At 41.5% G+C, this 23,975-nt stretch overlaps 3 protein-coding genes across 3 annotated transcripts in view; 2 read left to right on the forward strand and 1 right to left on the reverse strand.

The window, feature by feature from the left end:
* Positions 1–377: 377 nt before the first annotated feature.
* Positions 378–2,150, forward strand: mia (MIA SH3 domain containing). The gene is made up of 4 exons (XM_071898170.2): positions 378–583; positions 864–997; positions 1,184–1,294; positions 1,399–2,150. Exons 1-4 carry the CDS (start codon positions 466–468, stop codon positions 1,420–1,422), a joined length of 387 nt encoding a protein of 128 aa, XP_071754271.1. The 5' UTR covers positions 378–465; the 3' UTR covers positions 1,423–2,150.
* Positions 2,151–4,035: 1,885 nt separating this feature from the next.
* On the reverse strand, positions 4,036–5,052 carry LOC139910822 (alpha-crystallin B chain-like). The gene is made up of 3 exons (XM_071898251.1): positions 4,873–5,052; positions 4,317–4,439; positions 4,036–4,227 (listed from the first exon to the last, which is right to left on the reverse strand). Exons 1-3 carry the CDS (start codon positions 5,050–5,052, stop codon positions 4,036–4,038), a joined length of 495 nt encoding a protein of 164 aa, XP_071754352.1.
* A 2,088-nt stretch (positions 5,053–7,140) lies between these two features.
* The window catches only part of cfap54 (cilia and flagella associated 54), a 32,380-nt gene continuing 15,545 nt past the window's right edge, over positions 7,141–23,975 (forward strand). The window contains exons 1-33 of the mRNA XM_078286730.1: positions 7,141–7,286; positions 7,958–8,063; positions 8,550–8,699; positions 9,260–9,425; positions 9,747–9,805; positions 10,436–10,579; positions 10,872–10,985; positions 11,277–11,378; positions 11,680–11,872; positions 12,523–12,618; positions 12,767–12,879; positions 13,097–13,211; positions 13,724–13,809; positions 14,246–14,380; positions 15,341–15,482; positions 15,663–15,709; positions 16,040–16,168; positions 17,159–17,309; positions 17,862–17,995; positions 18,152–18,355; positions 18,461–18,553; positions 18,670–18,858; positions 19,197–19,315; positions 19,458–19,605; positions 19,971–20,126; positions 20,284–20,406; positions 21,262–21,384; positions 21,627–21,693; positions 22,201–22,296; positions 22,391–22,517; positions 22,893–22,986; positions 23,607–23,695; positions 23,820–23,975. The exon at positions 23,820–23,975 is cut by the window's right edge and continues 42 nt beyond it. Coding sequence (XP_078142856.1) covers positions 7,141–7,286; positions 7,958–8,063; positions 8,550–8,699; positions 9,260–9,425; positions 9,747–9,805; positions 10,436–10,579; positions 10,872–10,985; positions 11,277–11,378; positions 11,680–11,872; positions 12,523–12,618; positions 12,767–12,879; positions 13,097–13,211; positions 13,724–13,809; positions 14,246–14,380; positions 15,341–15,482; positions 15,663–15,709; positions 16,040–16,168; positions 17,159–17,309; positions 17,862–17,995; positions 18,152–18,355; positions 18,461–18,553; positions 18,670–18,858; positions 19,197–19,315; positions 19,458–19,605; positions 19,971–20,126; positions 20,284–20,406; positions 21,262–21,384; positions 21,627–21,693; positions 22,201–22,296; positions 22,391–22,517; positions 22,893–22,986; positions 23,607–23,695; positions 23,820–23,975 — 4,112 coding nt within the window. The remainder of the gene's footprint in view (positions 7,287–7,957; positions 8,064–8,549; positions 8,700–9,259; positions 9,426–9,746; positions 9,806–10,435; positions 10,580–10,871; positions 10,986–11,276; positions 11,379–11,679; positions 11,873–12,522; positions 12,619–12,766; positions 12,880–13,096; positions 13,212–13,723; positions 13,810–14,245; positions 14,381–15,340; positions 15,483–15,662; positions 15,710–16,039; positions 16,169–17,158; positions 17,310–17,861; positions 17,996–18,151; positions 18,356–18,460; positions 18,554–18,669; positions 18,859–19,196; positions 19,316–19,457; positions 19,606–19,970; positions 20,127–20,283; positions 20,407–21,261; positions 21,385–21,626; positions 21,694–22,200; positions 22,297–22,390; positions 22,518–22,892; positions 22,987–23,606; positions 23,696–23,819) is intronic.

A 23,975-nucleotide genomic window follows, 5' to 3' on the forward strand; every position in this document is an offset into this window, starting at 1 on the left:
ATACAAAGAGAGGCAGTGTAAGAAAGATAATGACGGCGATCTGTTTAAGTGAGATAGCCACCGCTCTGACATCTAGTGGCAGAACAAGGTAGGGAGGGGACAGATGAATGGTGAAGAATGCAGACACACCACACAGTGGTATGCTCCAGTGTTAGAGTAGGGGTGATGGGGGGTGAGAGAGGGAGGGAGAGGAAGGTCAACACACAGGCAGGGGTCTGTCTAATCTGGCCCTCCTCCTCATCCCCCATCCTGTTTACCTGCTCAAGGGGTGTGAATGGAGCTCTGTGTGTGTGTGTGTGTGTGTGTTAGGGGGCGGGGGAAGAGGGAAAAAAGGGGACTGCCATCGCTGCACCTCCTTCTCAGAGCCTGAAAACAGACAAAGGGGAACAAACAGCCCCACAAGATATTCACCTATAGTGTAGGTGAAGTAAATGAAAGGATAAGAGGTTACATTCAGATACAGACATGTCTTGCAAACTTTGGCTCACTGTGCTGGTGTGTATTTGGCTGCCGTTCTCTGAGGCTGAAAGACAGATGCCCAAACTCTCTGACAAGAAACTCTGCGCTGATTCCGAGTGTAGCCGTGAGTAGCTCTCTCTACAACACTCTAGCTGTTAGTAGCTTAACACTGTGACTGCTAAGGCTAGTGGTTACCTATGTTGTGATCATTATACTACTGCAGGGAGAGTTAATATGCTTCATGCTGTATTAATAATACAGTTGCAGAGCTGTTTCCTGAGACTAAATCCTTTGCATAAAATATAGTAAACATCATGAACTGCAAGCTAATTTCTCTATGCCTCCCTTCCCTCCACAACTCTCTACCTTCATTCCTCCACCCCCCCTCCTTCATCCCTGCCCAGACCCCATCTTGATAGCCCGTGCCCTGCAGGACTACTACCCCGGAGACTGCAGGTTCATCCCCATCAGACAAGGACAGCTCATCTACGTCTATGCCATGCTGAAGGACAGAGGGAACCTCTTCTGGGCCGGCAGCGTGAGTGAAGAAACAAATAATAACTATGGCTTCAGCACAGCTCCTGACCAAAAGATTTGATATAATATTTGATATATAGTCAGCATATACAGTCATGATATAAAGTCATAAAGTGTCCATGTATAGTATTTATGAACCTCTCTAATGTTATCGCTTCACACTTCTGTCTATTTAATGTGTTTATAGGTGCAGGACTCCTACTATGGGCAGCAGGAGGCTCGCATTGGCCACTTCCCCAGCAGTGTAGTGGAGGAGACACACGCTCTCATGCCAGCTACCACCGAGGTCAAGACTACTGTAGGTGGACACACACACACACACACACACACACACACACACACACACACGCATTATATGTACGTGTTACTGTCTCCTTACTGTATTTCTTTTCTTAATTCCAGAAATGGGACTTCTACTGTTACTGAGGAAAAGCACAACTGGCCTTGAACAACAACCTGCAGACTAAACTACCAGACAATTTCTTAGGTCTCATATGATACACACATGTACTTACACACTTTGCTGATAGTATGTAGGTCTGCACATGCACAATGCTTATCATCTGACACCTAAAACATGTGGGCATAGCCCTGCAGCAATAAATCATCCTATAGAGTATTTCATCAAATGTAACTGGCATTTTATAAGGCTGAAGAAAGAACCATTGCTGCTTAATGCTGTGTATTGGATGCCTTCTACCTGGGTTTTTGTGTTCTCTTCTAGCCTACATCTTCTATCAATATCTGTTTTGAAGGTATTATTTTGTCTTTAAAAGTGTAAAAGCTAAATAACATGTTTTAAGAGGAGGAAAACCCAGGTTTTGCATGACTTTTTACCCAATCCTTAAACAATTTGTGGGGAAATATGGATCCACTTGGTGATTTTGAAAGTGTCACAAAGGAAATACGTGGCGTTTTTGATGGAATGATTATGATTCAAAACTGTCACCTTAATGATAGTTTGAAGAAAAAATGTAAAGCAAATGATAGCCATGCCACAGAAAATGAAATCATGGTACAGGAGACTTTTTTCAGTCTTAAACTAATTTCCAGTGCTAGTAATACAAATGCTGAGAGTAGACTACGTGACAATTTTAAATGTATTTGGAAGATGGACTCTGAAGAAATTGCAAAAGGTTAATTTTGGAGGAATTTATTTTGAAGGTTTTTGGCTTCCTCATAAGGCACAAGGAAAGTTCTTCAAAGAAAGAAAGAATGGAAATTACAGTATTCATGTCAAATAGATCTGCATGTTTGGTAATAGAATGAAAAATGAGTGAAAGAAAAGTTGCAAAGAACTTATTTTTCCATCTGAAAATCATCATTTAAGTCTGGGGGTATATACCCAATATTAACATGCTGAGAAAACTCAAAATTGGTGCTTTGAAGCTGATACCTCAAACATGAAGCTGTAGCACAATTGAACATACTTTTGACTGAATTATTAAATAAAGTCTATTGAAGAGCAAGGTGAGACATGCCAAAATAAAATATAAATAACAATCTCTCTGAATAATCTGTTCTGGTTATTGTCTTCAATCAAATATGAACTCTATAGGTGAGGTGCTTTTGAAAATCTGAGTTGCATGAATTTCCTTGTGGAATGGAAATAATTCCTTATGGCTTTGCATCATAGCACAGGAACACTGCAGACAAAAAAGGGCACACAGTATAACATTTATGTTTCAGCATTTATTCTATTTGTTTCCCAAAACAAGTGTTTCTGTGTTAATACTTCGGGGGGGTTGTTTCCAATACTGAGGAATGATAAAGCCATAGAAATCATTGTTGCATCTACAAACACATTACGCACTCATACTCGTATCAAACATATACTCACGCACACACACACACATACACATACACACTCACATATCCACACACACACGCATACACACACACACACTTTCCGTAGCAGCTCAGAGCCCATACTCCTCAGTGGAGAGGAGCCCATTCTTTCAAGCTCTCCCTCTCCCAGCATTAGTTCGTATCTCGGACCTTATCCTCCACTTTCCTCCTGCTCATTCACCCTCCACCCGCCACCCCCCAACCCTACACCCACCCACCCACCCAGCTCCCCCCCTTTCCTCTCCACAGAGTACACACCTGGTCCCTAGTCCTTTGGTGTTTGTTTTGTATAATGAACAAACTAAAAGATTATATGCCTCCAGAGAACTCCCTTCTCCTCCTCCTCCTCCTCCTCCTCACACATACAGAAACCAACACTACCCTCGAAGGATAAACAAGGCAAGGTTGAGATCTTACCTCCACCCACTCAGATAATATTATACATATACCATGACATTTAAAATTTTAGTCTGTCACTCTTCACCAGGAAATTGCGTGTGGGGAGAAAGTTTTTCTGCCATCCTAAAATTGGCTTTTTAGCATTCCTCATTAAAACTAACGGGTGCTGCTAGCTAACGCGCTAGCATGTCAGTAGCAGTACCCATTGGTTTCAGTGAGGAATGCTAATGATTCCAACTTTGTTGCTTAACTAAAGTGCCAATACAAACATTTTCCCCATACTGTGCAAGTGCCTGACGAAGAAAAGTAAACGACTTAAATTCAAAATATGTAAACATGATTATATGCCTTTAACATGCCATTCACATACACGGTCGTGTGAACATTTTTGGCAGAGAGGTATGGTTTTTAGAGTGGTTCTGCAGGCTTGTGATTGGGACATTAACTCTCAGGGCCTGTGTGCCAATGTGCTGTTGCAGTGTCATATAAGCCTGCACCTTACCACAGTGCGTCTCTAAAAGCTTTAGTGTGCTTTTAGATAGATCGTGTTACATGAGCTCAACAGGTTAGTCTCCGGTTGTAAAGCACCATTGTCCTGCAGAGATATCAGAACAATAGTGAGTTAGGGGTTAAACATCGGTTTATCAGAAGGCACCCTGACCTACAGACTTCTAGGCTGACAAGTCGGCCTATACATCTACTGAACTGCCAACAGATATGGGACAGGGTAAATATAGAGACTGGTAGCACTTTGGGTTAGTAGTGAAACAGGGTCAGGGTTCAGGTTCTGCTCTACTTTTTCTGTTTTGCCGTTCCATCTTCATAGGCGACAGGAATACTGCGCTCTGGGCTGGAGGATGACCGAGGCGCGGTGACTGTCAGCACACCGTCACACGACAGACTGGAAGTGACTTCAGCACCTGACACGCCCGCAGGGAGCTTGTACTTCCTCAGAAATTCCCTCGACACAAACCCGTGGTCGTCCTGAAAACAGAATAAATCAGCACATCAATATACTGTCACCATTTCAATTCAATTTGAGTGTTGTTTGTGGTCTCTGCAGCCCCTCTGACCTGTCTGTCATCATGCTTGGCATGTATTGTGATGAAATCCTCACTGATGGTGACAGACACCTCCTCTGGGGAGAAATGCTTCACATCCAGATAAATGACGTATCGGTCCTTTTCCACATGCATCTGTACAGACAGCAGAGTGGTTAGGCACAGCACTGAGGAAAACTGAGCTGCAGGCCTTCAGCTAGCAGTCTGCTGGCCACAAAAAAAAGCGCAATAGCTTATTACTGTCATCTCAGTGCAAGAATCACACTTCTCAGTAAAATAAACATAGACCTTTGGCATCAGTGGCAGAGGACATTCTTTAATGGCTCTCTTGACCCAGTAATGCAAAATCATAACTACAAAGATTACACATCTCACAAATCATACATCATCTTTATGCTTTTCAAGCAAAGTCTAACCTTTAAAAGAAAGACATGTCGCAACATTCTGTGAGCTACATTTGTTGTTATTGTTTTTGTATGATTATTACAATTAGTAGCAATATTTACAATAACACTTTTTCAATTAACATTCAACTTGTGTTGTGGGACACAGGTGAATTTGGTTTTACCTCAGAGTGTCCGTTGTCGGGCCAGTTGAACCAGCGCATGTAGGAGGGGCGCATCCAGGGGAAGGACCAAGAGAAGGGCCAGATAAGTGGCCAATCAGAGAGAGATTCGGCTGAGGGCATGTCAGAAAGCCGAGGGGTGAAAGTGCGGCGGTACCAGGGATACTGGATGGGGATATCCATGATGAGACTCCAGGAGAGGTGGAGGGACGCTGGGTAGGAGAGAGGCTGGATCCTGGGTCTGATGAGCTGGTGAGGAAGACTGGCGGTCTGAACGGCGCTCTGCTCCAGTGGGCTTCGGGCTGAGGAGACGGGTGCTGCTGCTCTGCCCCTGCAGGCCCTTTTATAGCCTGTCCTGACCCCACCCGTCTGGACTGCCTCAGTTCACTTTCTGTGCACCCCCCCTCTACACAACCCCCCAGCACACAATCACACACTGACCCTGCCAACAGGCTGATCTTTCTCGAACAATGATGTCAACTGTTTATCCCTCCATCGCTGTCTTTCTGTCTGTCTCTAACTGGGACTGGTTGTCTCTCTCTCCCTCTCTCTCTCTATTTATCTCTCCATCTCTCCCTCGCTCATTCTCTTGGCCACGAGGTGACACTGGCTAGGAATATTGCTGATGCCCCTCTGCTCATTCCCCAGGAAATGCCCCCGTCTGGATCTGTGATGTGACTGTGTGTGTTTGTGTGTGTGACTGTGTGTGTTTGTTTGAGGCATGGCTGCCAGAGCATTAGCCCACTAGGCTCTGAGTGCCAGAAGCTTTAATTTGGTGTGTGGGGTGGATGTGCGGTCGAATGGGAATTGATGAGTTTGAATGGGACAGTATTAGGTGGCACTGTAAACGTGTGTATCTTTTCACTATGAGCTCAGTTGAAAAATATGAAGTCCTCTCCGACTGCTGTAGTGTTTGTGTCTGTGCCAACCAACTCTATTTTTTCAGTCTCTTTATAACCCTCCCAGTCACATTGTCACCAGCTTAGTAGCAGTGCAAATATTAGATTGGTTTTTATCTTTTAACACTGAGAGACTATCCATGCTTTTAAAACATCCTGCATCCACTGTTGTAATGCCTTTTCCTCCTTTCTCAATCAACAAGCCTTGGCATGGCTCCAGACCAACACTTAATACACATTATGACATTTTATTACCCAATATTAGTTTCTCTGCACTTAGTAATGACATTTTATTACCCCAATGTTAGTTTCTCTACACTTAGTATCTCTTGCTTCTAAAATTGGTTTTAAAAAAATGCTGATTAATCTTAAGACTTGGCTAAGTCTGGCTCCTAGCGACATTTCAAATCTTTTAACCCCATATGAGTCTATAGGAAAGAGTGAAAGTGAAATCTAAAGACAATTTCTCTGCAGTGATCAACAACATTTCACATTACTATTCAGAACCCCACAGCATGGATGTATCACAATTTAGACGCTTTTTTACAAATGGCCAACGTGCTTTTCTGAGGTGCTCTTTAAAGAATTGTTGTTTATGTTGACTATGTTCAAGCAAACCTGTGAAATTGCATGGTTTGTATCATGGGATAGTGCCTTCATTATAACCCAACTCTAACAAAAAGGGTTGAAAACAAGGAGCATTAAATATAGGCCTATACCTGGGGCAAAACTGAACAGATTGGGGGAAAAGTGTATAAGCCACACAGAATAGGTTTCTAAATCATGACATACTTTAGTAATGGCTAGTAATGGTAAGTGTGACTGTTGTGGGAGTTGGCTCTTCCAAACTCATTTAGTAGGAAAAACAAGTCTTTCAGCTTACTTTACTTATTTACTTAAGTTTCCAAATACATAGTTAAGGGGGTGGACTTTTGGCGACCTGTGAACAATTTGTTTCTACAGTCATTAACAGTGACTACATGGACCCAACCTATTTTGGGGAAGGGACTTATGGCATAAAAAGCTACTTTCAGTGTGCAGTTGACAAGGTTGTGTTGCATTTGTTCATCTGTTTTTGTCTTTCTTTCTTTATATAATTATTTATTTGCATTTTGATACTTTCTATAAAATGCCACATATACAAAACTCCTCCAAACATAATTTCTGAATGTTTACTGAGGTGAAAATACCGAGAAGAATAATGTTGCTTGAAGACAGACACTGGATTTGACTTGGAGTGGATTTGCCTGTAGCTGCCGCAGCAGCGTCGTTGCCATGGTGACATGCCTGCCCAGTGGCTCTGAACAGTTTGTTGTTGGATATTGTTGTCAGCATTGACTTAACGTAGTTAGTGAAAAATATGGGCACAGAAATGGACTTGCCTGCTTCATATTACGGGGAGCTTGATAGAAGAAACCCAGTTATTTCGGTTTTTGAACGAGAGATTAACTCGTTTTTAACACTAATGAAACGAGTCACTTCTTCCACCAACCAGGATAACAGCTCTTATGCTAAAGGGTAAGATAATTGAGACCAGGCCAAGGAAATTAGCTAACGTTAGCTAACAGTTAATGCTTTCAGCACTGGGAAGCTAACGCTAGCAGCCCAGTTCAAGATAACAATTTGACTAACTAACGTTAGTTACTGTAGCAAAGACACTGTGTCAACAAACGCTTGGTTGACATTAAGTCCTTTCAAAGGTAACGTTACGCTAGCTACGGTAGTTCGTTTATTATCATCATACACTGGTGAAAGGTCAGGGGGCACACTATCTTAACATTAAATATAAAAGCCACAGATAAAACCATATCTTAGTTACCTGGGTTTAGGTTAGGATTTTTACCATTACAAACCACTTATTCCCAAATGCAAATTAGGATTGAATCAGGATCCTATCCACAGGATTTTAGTTAGACCTTTTTGAACCAAGTTAAATTAATTTTTGAAATACATAGATCCAACACTCTAACTCACACTCTAACTTCAGTGTCCACCAGCCAGCTGTCACTAAAACTTTAACCGAAAAAGTCTTAGTAAGCTAAATCTTAAACAAAATGAATTTGTGTCTGTTTACAATTTTTGGGTATAGTTGAGGTTATGGACACAGGGAATCAGCTTCAGTGAAGTGCCCTTTAGCCAATTCATTTGCAATTAATCTGCCTGTTTTCAATTTCTTTTTAATTTTGAAGGGTTAAAATCCTGGTTGAGATATGGAGCAAGTACAAACATCGACTGCCATCGAAGTTATACCAGGAACACATGCTGAAAATTGCAGATTATCTCTTTGGAATGAAGGTAATCAGCAATAGGCCTAGTTGCTAGCTCTTAATATTTTGTTTCCATGGTGTCATTAGTTGCTTATCAAACTTCATTTCAGCACATCATCATTATTTCACCAACTAATGTTGTCAAATCAACTCCCTGCCAAATAACTCAGTGATAATTCAGCTGATCAATTTCACCAATCTTTGAGATGGAAAGAGAAATATAATTGGTTGTTGACACTATACTTTGTTTGGTTTATTCTACATAAACATCCTCCTGTCCCCACTTGTTGTCTGCCAAATCTTTTCTCGCCACTCCTCACCTCCCTGCTCTCTAAATTAATTAGTGAAAAAACCCTATCTTAGAGTGCTGGTCCCACTGTGAGCCCATTCTGTTCATTACTCCTGCAAAAGCTGAGTCAACAGTTGGTCTTGGTTTCCTTCCCATCTTCCACACACCACACATTCACAGTTGCCATAATATGTTCTGTCTTTCTTCCCTCTCCTTCCTCTGTAGTTGTACCACCTGGCTTTGTGGCAGGGCTACAGTCTCCACCTGCAGCAGTTCAGCTCAGTGAATATAACTGACATCACAGATGTGGATCACTTCATGGGTTGCTTCTTCCCTGAAGGGTTTGACACAAACCAAGACACACTGAGCATGAAGGTACACTGTGCTGTGTGTTTGTGTATGTCTCTGTGGTGTGTTTATGTGCAGACACCATGGAAAGCTTTTTTGCTATTATCAGTTTCACTATATAGATTTCAATAGAATTGCAAAGCACAGCGCGCCGAAGGATTATTGTTTTTATGTATCAAATAATGCCAGATATTTTTATGTGAAAAATTGTGGAGAAAGTTCTTGATTCTTTTGAGATCTTTTGAGAGTCTCTCTGAAATGTTGGCTTGTCTCAACTCTCCAACTGTATGCCTACTTTAAGTGACTCTTTATTTCTGGCTATCTAAAATTCTCTGTGAACAGAAAGACTCAATGGAGAGTAATATGACTTTGAGCACACTTATTACAAAAGCTCTAATATTTCCAATTGAAAATAATACATGTTCAAGATCTGATAGAAGGATCAAGTTGCATAATGCTACACTAATTTCTTTATTTCTGCCTTACTGGGCTGACCAGGCCAGTGAACCCTGATACAGTGTGTGTGTGTGTGTGTGTGTGTGCGTGTGCGTGTGCGTGTGCGTGTGCGTGTGCGTGTGTGTGTGTAGCTCCGTGCACTGCAGGGCTGCTCCCTGTGTGTATTTGAGCAGGAGAAGAGGCACAGCGTCCTCAGCCAGGAGGGACTCTGCAGGCTGCTGCGTGTGCTGAACTTCATCAGGATCATGATGCAGGCCTTTCAGCAACATGAGCACCTCTGCTGGCAACTGTATAATGGTATACCAACTAACACCATATACCTTTATTGCCTACTATTTTTTTTATGACAGAGCAATGTTAAGTGGATGAAACAGTAGAAAGGGCAAAGGGGAAATGACAGGAGGGGCCCATGAGGGAGGGTGTATGGGGTTCCAGAGGCAGGGGTCTTATCCACTAGATGATTTCATACAGTGCTTTCATGGAAAGTAATAGGATAACCTGTTTTACAGTGGTGCACAAGCAGTTCCCAGAAATATGTTGGCACTTGAATCCTCTCCAAGAGCCATAGATAGTAAAATCTCTCTCTCTCTCTCTCTCTCTCTCTCTGTCTCTTTCCAGGTTCGTTGCACATCTACAACATCTGCCGCTACCTCATGACCCTGAATTGTAGTGCACAGGTGCTGACACTCATAGAACAAAACCTCTTTGGCATTCTGACAAAAGCCATAAAATTACTGTAATAAAAAAAGTGCCTGTAGTACCTGTTGTCATAATTGGTATAGGCTATTCATCCTTCAACCAACATTTTTTAAAGGATTATTTTTATGGCATTTCTGATGGATTTGAACAATAGGGAGATATGGGAAAGAGCGACTGAATGGCATGTGACATGATTTGAGACCCGGACAGGAACTCATAAAGTATTAAACAAGAATCTTGATAATTATGTAGCTGTTATCTGCATGTTTCTTTACTAATAATGAGTGTCAAATAGCATTTTTAATTGTGGCCGCCATGATATATTTTGGTAATAAAGGGACAGTATGTCTTCTCATTGTATAACAATAATATTTAGTTAATTTCGTATTAATAATATTTATTTAGTTGTTCAAACATGAGAGACATTATCAGAGACTTGATGTTCACAAATATTAATGACACTTTCCTAAGCCACATCAATAATATTTGACTCCTTGAGTGGTATTTCTCTTTTACCTGGCTAAAATGAAGTGGTATAACCAGCTTTCAGGCTGATAACGTAGATGAAAACTCTCTATGTCACTCTGTCTGTTTATGTTGCTGTCCAGGCGCTGGAATACCTGCTGTGGGCTAGCATCAGTTTAGAGCTGTCCATCCCTCTGATGACTGTTAAGTATCTGCCCTGGATGGTCACGCTCTACTGTGCTGTCTGCCAGTGCTACTATGACAACCAGGCTGCGGTACAGGCAGAGGTGAAACACTTAGCCATTCACACACCTAGAAACACACGCTCACTGCAAGAAATGTTCAAAATAAATGTAACTGTTTCTATAGACAGGCTATATGTTGACAAGTGACTATAGACAGGCTTTAGGTAAGTGATATAAGAAGTTATTAATACTGACAAATTGTCGCCTGTTTGTTGTTGATCAGTTTTACAGCAGGACAGTTAACTCACCATAGATGTTCAGCATTGTGAAAACCCCTTTTTCCTATCTGTGTGTATGTATGTGTGTTTGTTTGTGTGTCTTTCAATGTGTTCAGGTATTTGCCAGGAGAGCGCTGGGAAAAATCAATGAGCTAGCTAAGCTTGAGCAGCAGAGTGGAGTTTCTGCCACCAGAGAGACTCAGAAAGCTTACAAAGAAGCCTCCGTCAAGGCAGGGGATTCTTCTCATCAACTATAATACTGTTACTGTGATAAAATATTAGAAAATAATCTTTCATATCTCTGAACGGTAGTTTGTTTCAAGATGAGCAGATAGAAAGATCAAAGGGATGCATGGTAGTTTGTTTCAAGATGAGCGGATAGAAACATCAAAGGGATGCATGGAAGTCTATGCCAAAGTTAACAGTTTGCTGCCCTTCCTTGACTGTGTTGCTCTGCTCTTCTACTGTTTCTAAAATGAAAATTGATGATTGTAATTTGGGTGTTTTTTTGTTTTTTTTAGCTGGCTACCATGGTGTTCAAGCGGGCAGTATATGAGCCCAGGAGGAGACCCAAAAGCCTGTTCAGAACCAAAACCAAGAACAACCTGAAGGACATACCTAATGTAATAGAATTCGATCAACTATAATATTGTAGATACAGTACTGATACTCATACTGTAGCGTGAGGCACCTTGAAGGACATACACAATCTAGCAAACCTACCTATGCTTTTACATGTTAAAATCTGTTCAGTCTTGTAATAATGATTAGCTAATAGTTAATATTGGGATGGGCAGCGATGCCTTTGTTTATTGGTCAGTTTCATTAATGTTTACCCTTGCCCTCTAAAGTTTTGAGTGCCCATGACAAGAAATCTCAGATGTTTCTAGTCAAAGTGATGGTATTATGCCTGCCTGTATGTAGGTGCCGTGGCCTCGTACCACAACAGAGCGCGTGTTAATGGAGCTGTTTGACAGCAGTGCGGCACAGTTCTTGGGCATCCTGGAAGCTTTGTGGGACAGCAGCAGACGCCCACTGCAGACCGGAGTGCCAGATGAGCCAGAGCTGCAGGAGGTGGTGCTGGAACTGCTTTCTGCTGGCATCAGTATACTGTCTGGTTAGTAAAACAAACAAACACAACTTCACCTCCCCACCACACACACATTAACATACACTAATGTGCTACCAGAATCATACAGGATTGCAGCAATTTGATCGGGTATTGAAGGTAAAGAATGTGTTTCAATTTTGAATTGAGTAGCTGAAAGTGCTTGAATTTGAAAGTTAGTATGAGTGTTTCCCATAGGATTTTTTGTAGCAGTGGGGCGTTTGACATTTTTGGTCTGGTCTCAGACCCATTTTCAGATCCAGTTGAACTTCTAAAATGGCTTGTAAAATTGCAAAAATGACTTCTCGTACTCTGATACATGGATTCATTCTAATGGTGCTATACTTAATTATGCACTGATGTCAATAAGACTTGACATAACCTTTGTGGTATTTTCAAGTACTCTTATCAATGGCAGCAGATTCCTAGCAGTTGGCCTCCACTGCTTACTGAATACAGGGAAACTTTGTATAACTTCCCATTGGCCTACTGGCAAAGCTGGCAAGCTGACGGATCAGGCATAGCCTTAGCACAATTGCTGTAGACACTTGCGAAATTGTGAAAATGAAATTATTTGTAGTTCTCATGAACACATGCAGTTATGGGGCCTCTTTTTGAGTCTCTGTGGGTTTTGTGCCCATACTTTCCTGTGTGTTCAGGAGTGGGAAGTGCTGGTGAGCGAGTGCCTGTCCGCCTGTCCATGAGTCTCAGCACACTGACACCAGAGTCCACTCTAATGGAGCTAGCCATCGCAGGTTAGTCACAGTTATCGTTCTCTTTTTTTTACACTACAAATGGCATGTTCTACAGTGCATTATAACACATAGCAAAGTGTGTTATTTTCCATGGTGTGGAAGTAGTGTGCGTTAATTTGATTTGTTGTGTATTGCTGTGTGTCACTAGGAGAAAACAAAGTATCATTCATGTCTGCGGTGAGGTTCATCAAGCTGCTGTTTCACTACGAGCAGTCGGATGTCTTTACTGCACTGGCCAGAGCGATGCTGCAGCTGTTGCCTGTCAGTAGCACACAAGCATTTCTAATTATCATCATTTTACGAAAGGTCCTATATTTGCTTATACCATTTCTCACCTGTGTATCCTAATGTTGCCAATTTGAATTAGAAGTGTGCTGTCTCTCTGTATTTCTATGTGAATGTGCTTGTGTGTGGGTGCTGTCTCTTTGCATCTTTCTGCGTGTGTTTCTGAGTATCTGTGTGTGTCTGTGTGTGTCAGGGTGTGGAGGGCCAGTCGTTCAGGAAGGCAGAGCTGGAGCTTGCTTTGCTTGAGAGCTTCAGCAGTCTCCAGTCTTCCCAGAGAATCCGCCTTAAAGAGGACACCATGATCAATGGTAGGACTAGAAAAAATGTGCCACACATGGATCTTTTTATTTAGTGGATTAATACAAGCTGGATTTTGGGGTCAAGCCATTTCTTCCTGTTGCCCACTTCTTCTCCCGGAAATACCTTCTTGCTTCTTTCTCCTGATTCTAAACCTCTACAGCCATAGATTTTACTGCAAATTTTACTGCCTGCATTCACACACAAATACTGTACATGAGCAACATTCAAACATTTTATTCTTGTTTTTATGTTTTTATGTTTGAGTAAGCGATAAGAAAGTGCTAATTGCCTGTGTTTGAGAAAAAATGAAAAATGTCAAGTTTTAAGTCTCAAAAAATGGACTCTTAAAATGAGCTCTTACTGTAAGTGTTCCTTGGTTGCACATCAAGTATCCAAAAGACAGTCTGTCTTTAGGGCATAGGTCAATATCTTGAAACAATTTAAATTCATGGATATTTTGGATTAGAATATTTCTTTCAGTTGTCTGTGGATCACACTGTTGTTGTCTTGTTTCCGATAGAGAGACACAAGTCTGGAGCCTTAATGAGTGATGAGTTCATTGGCCTGGTGGACACCCTTCACAAGTCTGTTTGTGGCTCTGCTCCGGTCAGTCCGTGTGTGTGTGTGTGTGGCCATTTTTCATCTACTGTTGTGAGGACATAAATTGCCATTCCATTATGTAAGAAGGATAAAAAAGAAGAAAAGTCACAGGCTTCCTGGTTCAGTGGGGTTATGCTGTTTCCCAGGAGAAAAGGGGTTATTCTTATTTTTCATTTTTAGGGCTTGGGGTTCCAATTAAAATTAGGTTTATGGTAGAGTTTAGGGGTCAGGTGAAATTTAGGGAGGGACTTTTAAAACCTTTTTTAAGAAATGGCCCCCACATGGATTGTAGAATTTAGGTTTTATGTGTGTGTGTGTGTGTGTGTGTGCAAACTGTTTGTTGGTATCTTTTATGGTTTTTTATGTATGTATGCAAATGACCATATGCCTATTTGTGTGTGTGTGTGTGTGTGTGTGTGTGTGTGTGTGTGTGTGTGTGTAGGAGGTGCAGCCAGATAGGGACCTGGTTCTGGATGTTGTGTTGTTTGTATGGTGTAAGATAAAGGCGGTGTTTCAGAAGGCTCAGCTCCGACACCGGGACTCAAAACACCTGGGGAAACTAGACCATTACCACAAGGTATGGATTTAAGAAGATACGATTATTGCTGTTGGCTATTTAAACAGAATTGAATGGTATTTTTGGAGTTTGGGACAGAAAATGAAATTGTAAAATTGATTTGGGACAGAACAACATACATGCATGAATTTGTTCATTTTTCCGTGCTGGTTTATAAATTACAGGACAGAAATGAAATTTGGACTGTGTAGTTATCTTACAGCTAACGTTAAGCCTTAATACTGTTGTTTTTTCAGATTCTGATTGTCACCCCCTGATGAGTTTTAGGGTATCATTACCAGATACAATACCAGATCCAAACCTTTGCTTAACGTTGACCATTTTCTACCTGGCGATATGTCTATGATGCTTTTATCTCTGGCCTTTTTTGAACTACCGGCATGTTATTTTGTACATATATGTAATCAAAGCTCTTACCATTAGATGTTACAGATGTTAAGTGTTCAGTCTCCCCATGTAAGGGTAGTTTTAAATATTGGGGGTAATTGATCTTTCATGGGGAACAATATGTTTACTAGGGATGGGACAATATGCTTATCTCACAATACGATTTGATACGCGATATGGGGTTCAAGATTTGATACAACCATGATAAAATGTAATAAATGACTGTGCAGAACTATGTGTGTTTCTGAGCCACAAATCTATCTAGCAATTGCACTGTCTTGCTAGAATGTAAACAACAATTAAAAAATATCATTACAAAGTGCAAGTAACATAATTTCGATGGAGAGCTTGTGAAATTGTGATGGGCAAGCCAACTCATTGGTGATTACTACAGCAGAATAAAATGTAGCTAATATCACGGCTCATTTTTCTGCCCCACGATACGTATTGTCATATTTTTCTATTGCGATATATTGAATTTTGATATATCGTCCCATCCCTAATGTTTAGTGTAGGCTTGCTTACTTGTTTGTGTTTATGTGTTTGTGGGGTTATTTGTGTACATGTTTGCAGTGGGTGTGGTGCCTGTCTACCCTGTGTGAGGTGGCCTTTGTCTGTGACCTGGTGACTGTTGACTGCATAGTGATGGCAGAGATGACGCTCAGACTGGCCATGCTGCTAGAGAGCGCTGCTGATAAACATACACACTCCCCTGGTGAGAAATGAGTTTGTCTTGTACTTGAACTCATGTTGTGTCATAGAGTATCATTTTGGTATGTGGTATCTGGAACTCCCCCTCCCACACATAAACACACATGCACGCACACATACACACACTGTGATGCATAACTGTGGCCATGATAATGTGGTTGTTCCTGTTTCTTCTGTGTAGCAGCCAGTGAGGCAGATGGTGTGAAGTCCAGGCCTTTCTCTCTTCTTGAGGTAAAAGATAGACTGACAGCCATGTGTTTGTGCATAGTGTTATGTGATGGTACAGTATAGAAGAGATACATACAGTATGTGTTGAGAAAAGGAATTTCCCCTTGAGTTTTGGTGCATTTTCTTGTGCTACAAAATTATTTCAAATTGCCTTCATCAGGGTCTTTTTGTAAATTTCACATAGAAATTTCTGCATAAGAAAATTCACAACATCAAAGTAAGGGATAAATACTTTATATAGTTTCTATATACAGTATAGTTCTGTTTCAACTTTTTTTTGCAGTATGTATGGCATTCAACAACGTGTGTGTGTGTGTGTGTGTGTGTGTGTAGAGTTCGAGTGCAGAGCTGCTTCAGAAGGTGTGTGAGGTGGTGGACAGCGGTCTGGAGGCTCTGACGAGGGGCTGGGCTGCACTGCTGCCCCAGGACGGCTCGGCCATCACCGACTCCGCCTTCCTGCAGGTAGGCAGCCAACCCACCCAACCTTCAGACGTTTACTAAAGCAGTTCCAGCACAGCAAATGAAGTGAGCAGGGGCAAATCAGACCCAAAACTATTCTTTAAGAGCACGATCAACCCTGAAGGACAAAAATTAGTCCTCATATCCTCAATGACATTGCAGATTTCCAGATTTTCAATAAAAATGTAATACAATATTTTATTGATTCCTATAGGGAAATTCTCTTTTCACTTGTCCACAGGGAGGTCAGAGTGCAGGGTCAGCTGCAGAACAGATCCCCCTGAAGATGGTAGGGATTGAGATTAGTATATTATTATTGTGAATACAATAACATAAAAATAAAAAATGTGGGGATCATTGAAGGAAGAGGTTTGCAACAAAGTAGTACTCTCCGAAGTAGCTGACACATGCCTCTTTTCGTCCTCTTTTCTTCTCTTCTTTGATGTTTTTATTCCTTTTATATGTTTTGCCCTTGATTATCTCCTTAGAATTATTCTTTGCTTAAACGTCACAGTGCATGCGCCACCACATTGAGTAAGGATCTCAAAGCTGTATTGAGTGCAGGGGAACTCATGTAGGTCCTAATAAATTAGCAGGAAATCAGTAGAACTTGAGAAAAATACAGAATACAGAGTGAACGTTGCCAAAAATGTATATGGAAGGTGCGTCTCATATGACATGATATGTGATGTATGTCTTGTATGTCCTATGTGAATGAGACAATGTAATTTATATGAATTAATTATTAATGATTAATTAATTAATCATTAAGATGTTTTTCCAAAATAAAATAAAATTGTGCTCCTAATATTTTGTTAGGATTACTTGTGCTCCATGGAAAAAATGTCACTTTGCAACTGCTGACCCTCTAGAAAACTTCTCTTCCTCTTGTCTTGATAGAAATTTAAGCCCCTCCCCTTGCCAACCCACTCCCCGCCACTTCCAGCATCATCTGAAGAGGGGGATAGAGAAGATGGAAAAGGAGTGAGTGAGAAGGACGAAGAAGAGCTGGAAACCAAGGCAGAATCGGAGGATAAAAGTCCCACCCTGTCCACACATCTGTCCCTGCTGGCCACAGACCTTCACTTGGAGCTGGTCACCATCCACCACAGGGCCTCGCTGAAGTTACTGCAGCTTAACCCAGGTCAGACATCCTGCCACACTGAAACAACTACATGACTTTAAAATCCTTTCATTGATTTTTGAGACTTTGCTTTAGCCTGCATGGAGTTCAATATAGAAATTAGCACACTCCCAGGGCTTTCCATCCAAAATTCCAAAATGCATGATTGCATCCATGATTGTAATCATCCTGATCTTTCTCTCTCAGAGCTGCAGGCTGGGGACAGTAATGGACTGCTGAGAACCACTGCTGCTGACAAGGATGCTACAAAAATTAGGAGAGACAAAACAAGGAAAGGTACTACGCCACTCTGTCTGCTAGTCTACAAAGTAATTGCTTTAAGTTATACTGGTTTGATGAAACCTGAACTAGGTTGAGATTACTAATGGTAAATAGGCTGGTCTGAAAGTGATGCCAAATCATTAAGTAAAGAACAGTAACTAAATAACCAGCCAAATGCTAACAGTGAGTGTGCCAATTTAGGTTATGTTTCACTCTACCAGTGTCTTCCTGAATACAAATAATGGCTCTAATTGGGATGGTTTATCCTGAGACCCAGTTGATTGTGTCCAGTTTTAACAGAGTCTGAACTGTTGGATCGTATCAAGAAGAACAAGGTATCCAAAGCTGTCTTCCTGATCCAGAAAGCCTTGCTGGAACACAACAACATGGAGCCAAATAACAGCAAAACCAAGAGGCTACTAGAGGTGCAGACACACATGCACACATTCACGCACACACTTATAAACACACACACATGTAACTGACTATATCTCAGCCTACCTATGTTATGGTAAATATGGGAAAATTGTAAATGTACAGACTGCAAACATAATGAATAATCCCCTGGTTTGTCTTTCCAGGAGGCTTTGGCCCTGATAGAGAAAGCTGGGGTGGAGGAGAGGAAGCTGTACAACTCCACTTCTCCAAATGAAACTCCTTCAGCTGAAAACAAACACAGAGGGAAGAAGGAGGAAAACGAAAAACCTCCACCTCCCCCCAAACTTCTCTCCCACACTGACCGCTCCTTAACCTTTGCCCCAGCACCTTACCACATGGAAGAACAGGTGAGATTAGCATTTAGCTTTGTTACTAGTTACTAATCTAACTAGCAGTAAATAATCAAACATGGTAATAATAGTTTTCTTCTTCTTCCTCTTGTTTCTTCCCAGATTTGCTGGTACCAGATCTGCGGCAGGGCAGCCGAGGGCATCAACCTGAAGGTCCGCCTTGGAGACTGTAGCCTGTCGGGAACTGGAAATTTGGTAGGGTTAGTCTCTTTCGCAAGAGATTTCCAGGGCCAGCAGGGAAAATTCCTATCATGTTGTGTAACCTGGCTGTGTGTCCATGGTTTTAGTTCTGAGTTTGTGTGTGTTTCCAGGTGCCAGCAGTACCTGGTCAGTGTGAGCTGAGGGTGGAGGGGCTGGAGCCCAACCAGAAGTATGTGTTTGCTGTCGCAGCCTACAACAGCCAGGGCAAGCTAGTGGGCAACACCATAGGAGAGACAACATGCCCAGTCCTGGCATCCATGCCACTGCCGCTGCTCACCACCTGGGCTCACTTGGCACAGGTACGCACTAGTCCAAACATCTTGTAATGGTGCACATCCGATTCACTTACACATATCAGCACAGCTGCTGACACTTACCAGAAATACTATAATTCAGATAAGGGACAGGGTGCCTAGTAGAGCCTATGGACGATACTGTTTGTGTGATACTGTCGCTCCACCACATGTGCACTGGTTGCCTTATTTGCATATAGGGGAAGGTGGGGGGATCTACTTTGGGCTTTATGAGGGTAATACTGGCTGAAACACCTGTTACTCACTACCGATACCCACTCTATGAACCAGAACGAAAACAGCCTTATGTTTAATGCTTTGTGCTGTTTGAACTCCTCCCCCAGGTGGCGTTTCAAACAGAGCAGCATGCTGTAGCTAAGAGAGCCTGCAGGGAGTTGTGGAGCCACTACACCTACCCCGACCCCGGGTCCCACAGCACACGGGAGAGCCTTGCTCTCACAGGGTGAGGAGGGACACACATACCAACACGCACAGTTTAATAAAGAAGTGTGCATTTTCTTCCTTTTCTTTACTAGTCTTTGTCTCATCACTATCTCCCCCTCATCCTGTTTTCACCCTCCCTCCCCCCATTCCCTATCCCGCAGGCTGCGTGTCCAGACCCTGCAGCGCTCGTCTCCTCTCCTCCGTCAGTTGTTCCTTATCTCCATTTTCATCGAGACAGAGATCAACATTCAGCAGGGAGCGCTCTACTGCGACTCAGTCAATGACAATGGACCGCTTATCTGGGGACAGGTAACACTGGGATCTGGATAGAGAAGTGTGTGTGTGTTTGTGTGTGTGTGTGTTTGTGTGTGCCAAACTTACTAATGACATACTCAGACCTTGCTGCTACATATACATACTGAATATACTTGTATAGACACTGTATAGACATTGCTTGCAGCAAAGGCTAGTAGTGAGGGGTCTCATAAGAATGAGAGTTCTGAGTTCTTAACAGCTGGCAAGATACTGATCATTGTAAACTATTTTTAGCAGCTGTGCAATATGTTATAATATTTGTCTCCCTGTTTCTCTCATATTGATGTGAACATAAGTAATATTTACTATATTAACAGAAATAAATGATGTGTTTGTGTGTACATGTTGTGTGTTTGCAGGAAACCAGATTAGCAGAATGTGAGCGAATGCTGGTGGCCATAGACCTGGCTATGTGGTTGAATGACAGTGGTGCCGCCCTGCAAGCTGCAGTAGGCTGTTATGGCCTCTTGGCCCCTCTGATGTTCCATCAGATCACTTGTGACCCTGTGGTGCAGGTATGCCAAAACTTCATTCATGCCACTCATAACATTCTGCCCTACAAACGCAAACTTCACTTTGTTCCCAATGTAACATTTGCCAATACAAACAATAAATCATGTGTGTGTGTGTGTGTGTGTGTGTGTGTGTGTGTGTGTCTGTTCTGTTGTCCAGGTGCTAACAAAATGCTTGATAACTTTGGAGGAGAATTCAGCTGTTCTCAAACAAAAACGGACTGGAGACACGTCAGACTCACTCATGCACATGATAGCCTGCATCACCTACTACCTGTCTAAGGTATATGTGCATATGTATATATATGTATATATGTATGTATGTATGTATGTATATATGCACTAGAGGTCTCACTTGTCTTGAAAATATCATCTGTGTGAGCTGGATGCAAGGACTTACCATTAACTGTTACCCTTGCCTTTGTTGTGCCAAAAAATATGTGTTTACTGTACTTTAGAGTGAGATTCTCATGCACAAGTTGTCAAAAGAAAAACAACCAGGAAAAAATATTACGCTAAAATGTACCATATTTAGTTTCATTTAACCTGTTTCAGTTATGCATTCATGCAAAAATACAGCCTCCCAAATCTCAATACGTTGATTTCTCATTTTTTAATATTATTTGCCATACACCAAAGAGAATAAAGGCTCAGTTGGATAGTACCAGAATAATCAATTGAAATTAATTCAGATGCAAAGCAGTCGAAGCCTCAGAGAGTTCCAAAAAAATACACAATGAATGTTATGAATGTAGCTTTGGAAGGTGGGTCATACTTGAAACAATCTAAGTGAAACTCATTTCGCAACAAATTACTTTAATTTCCTTTGCAACAATTTGTTTCAATACTTGTTACCATCATCTTTTTTAGATTATTTATCATATTTATCTAACCCTTGAAAATAAATTATTTCTCGGAACACTTGCTTCTAACCAATAGAAAATAATTTGCAACTTGGAAAAGCTGCTAACATATGTACCAATACTTGTGTTTGCATTTTACATTTTAGGGAGTTAGCTGACTAACAGAGCGATTTATAATGAGTGCAACTATAGAATAAGCTTAAATTCCCAAATCATCTAAATTACAAGCAGCCAATTACAATATCTCCCCTGTATCCCCTGTCCTCCCTGGCCAGGCATTACGTGTGCTCAGGGAGCATCGAATGGCTTCTGAGGTGATGAGCCGTGGTCGCAGGCTGCTGCAGGAGGTCCATGAGGCCCAGCTGCAGCTCAGCAGACTTGCCAACGAGGCTGAGGGGGTAAGGACCAGGAAACAGTTCAGAATTTATCCTTATTCTAAATATAATCACCTAATATACCTTCATATCTTAAAAAGAAAGACAGTGCTATATATTTATATGGTTATATTGCTATTGAATGTACACCAATTGAAGAGCACTGTGTTCAACAGCTGTTCAAATGTGTGTGTGTGTGTGTGTGTGTCTAGTCTAAGAAAGTGGCCCCTGCTGCAGGAGAGGGTGAGATGAAGTTAAGTCTTCAGCTGAGGGCGCTGCATGGGAAGAACAAAAAAGGAATCATAAATGAAACAACTTCAGCCACGAACAATGGTAACACACACACAAGGCATGCTTTTATTTTGAAAACTCCAAGCAACAAAATGAAATACTGTCCATCACTATAAATATATAAATGACATTAGTATAACTGACCACCTTATGAAAGTTGACAATAAGGATTCAGTTAGTATTCATGAATGTGTAGCATGGATGCATATAGCTGTTATAAAGCTTTTGCTCAAGTGTCAAGGATGTATTTATATAATTTATTTATATTTAGTCAACTGATTACGAATGAATACTTGCTTACTTAGGCCTCGCCACAACAACTGGTGCATAACATCTCTCCATATAAATGAATGATATTCCATTACATTTTTGATTGAGTCTCTTAGTTGGCTGACTTGCTGTGAACACTGACTAGACTACTGAGAACCCAATAAGAGATGATATTGCAGTTACACACTGATGCAAGAAGTCTTTTTCCCTATACTGAATTAAACTGAATAGAAATCTAATTAAGCTCCACATTGTATGCAACCCTCTTTGTTTCTATAGAGACATCACAACCACATGAGCTGACTGGCCATGAGGATCCTATCATACTCTACAATGTCATCACCACAAACACGTTAAAGTGTGCCTATCGAGACGGTAAGTGGTACACACGCATATACACACAGACTTAAACACACACAGAAATATTTGCTCATTTACACGTGTTTGTGTGTTCATGTGTGTGTGACAGTGATGAAGTTCAGGCGTAAGGCATGTTTCATAGAGTTTGCTGCGCTGCTGCTCCAGAGAACCATGGAAGAAAACCAACCAGACCTTGTCATACAGTGGGGAGAAAACATATTTGAATTTCTTTCCAGGTATGCTTTCACTACACTCCTCTTTCCTAATATTTGTGAGAGTTTCAACCAAAATTGCACTATCAGATAAAATTCTGGTGAGATGACAAGAAATGGTCCAAGAGAAATTATTCAAACTTCAAGATGAACAACTAAAGCAGTTTTCCTGCTTCTAATTTTTTCAGTTCATAAATTGACAACCTAAAATGATAACCACCACTACATAAAATAAATACCCTGTAGTAACAGTGTACTTTACTTTCATAATCACCGTGTCCTCTCATACCCAAAGTATAGAATGTCCACTGCAGTTTGCGGTTTACTTTGTCATGGATATTGTTTTAACTAGTCTAATATGGACTTGACATGTATGTGAATGGCTTGTGTATTTATCAGGCGTGACGAGGGTCTGGGACAGTCTATAAAATATTTGGATGGAAAGGCCCGGAGTAAGGGGAGAAGAAATGGAAAAGGAAATGACATACCCAAGGTGAAAACTCAAACATGCACACAAACACCGACACACGCACAGACACACACATATACACATACACAAGCACATACACATAAATATTACACTTAAATTCTGTCATGCAATATCTGCACTATACTTGACATAGGTCCAGGCGTTTATGCATTAGAAGATATTGACACTTTGATAATGATTTACCTAGTAAATTGTTTACACATCTCCATGCCTACTTTAGAAAGATAACTCCTGGCTCAATATAGAAATTGTCAAATACACTTGAGAATGGTTCACTGAGTTTGGCAAGACCATAAGGAAATTTTCACCAAACCGGACTCTCTCCAGACTTTCACTGCGCCTTGATATCCTGTCCATGAATACCATAAACAGGAAAGTGGAAAAGAAGGCACATCCTTGTCTGAGACCGATACCCACCTATTCATGGACAGGATATCAAGGCACAGCCCAGGTCTGGAGACTGGCCGGTTTGGTGACATTAGGGTGGCATCTCTGCTGTTTTGGCTGTTTAGGCTGAGCCAGCATGCTATGGAGAAGCTGCTGTATATTGTTATTGCAACAAACTTGTTCAGTTGGTTTCTTGCATAGTGTTCTCAAATATGTTGTGCTTTTTCTTGTATCAGAACAAGAAAACATCCTCTCCTAAAGATAAACGAAAGAAAGCACAGCAGAAAAAGCAACACAGCATGCTTCAGGGAGAGAAAACTGACAGGTACGTGTGTGTTTGTGCGTGTGTGTGTGTGTCAGAGAAGGAAAATTACTGTTTGTTACTGTTTTGTTTGTGGACATAAACACATGTGCACTGGATTTGCTTGTGTGTGTGTGTGTATGTGTAGGGAGATGCAGGCTGTGGAGAACCTGCTGGCGCTGATGTCATCTTTGGTGCGTTGCCACCAGCAGCGGCTTCAGCTGAGGCACATGTGCTGTGAGGAGAGTGTGTGGAGGTCACACCTCAACCACAGCATGGCTCAGGCACATATAGCACTGCTTCA

The sequence above is a fragment of the Centroberyx gerrardi genome, chromosome 11, assembly GCF_048128805.1.
Source record: "Centroberyx gerrardi isolate f3 chromosome 11, fCenGer3.hap1.cur.20231027, whole genome shotgun sequence".
Taxonomy (NCBI): Eukaryota; Metazoa; Chordata; class Actinopteri; order Beryciformes; family Berycidae; genus Centroberyx; species Centroberyx gerrardi.

Excerpts from the sequence above, each read along its gene's own strand:
- mia (XM_071898170.2), top strand. The coding sequence starts at position 466 with ATGTCTTGCAAACTTTGGCTCACTGTGCTGGTGTGTATTTGGCTGCCG. Across the intron at positions 584-863 it reads CGCTGATTCCGAGTGTAGCC|ACCCCATCTTGATAGCCCGT; the intron begins GTGAGTAGCTCT and ends ATCCCTGCCCAG. Across the intron at positions 998-1,183 it reads ACCTCTTCTGGGCCGGCAGC|GTGCAGGACTCCTACTATGG; the intron begins GTGAGTGAAGAA and ends ATGTGTTTATAG.
- LOC139910822 (XM_071898251.1), bottom strand. The coding sequence starts at position 5,052 with ATGGATATCCCCATCCAGTATCCCTGGTACCGCCGCACTTTCACCCCT. Across the intron at positions 4,440-4,872 it reads CCGACAACGGACACTCTGAG|ATGCATGTGGAAAAGGACCG; the intron begins GTAAAACCAAAT and ends CTGTCTGTACAG. Across the intron at positions 4,228-4,316 it reads CCAAGCATGATGACAGACAG|GACGACCACGGGTTTGTGTC; the intron begins GTCAGAGGGGCT and ends TTCTGTTTTCAG.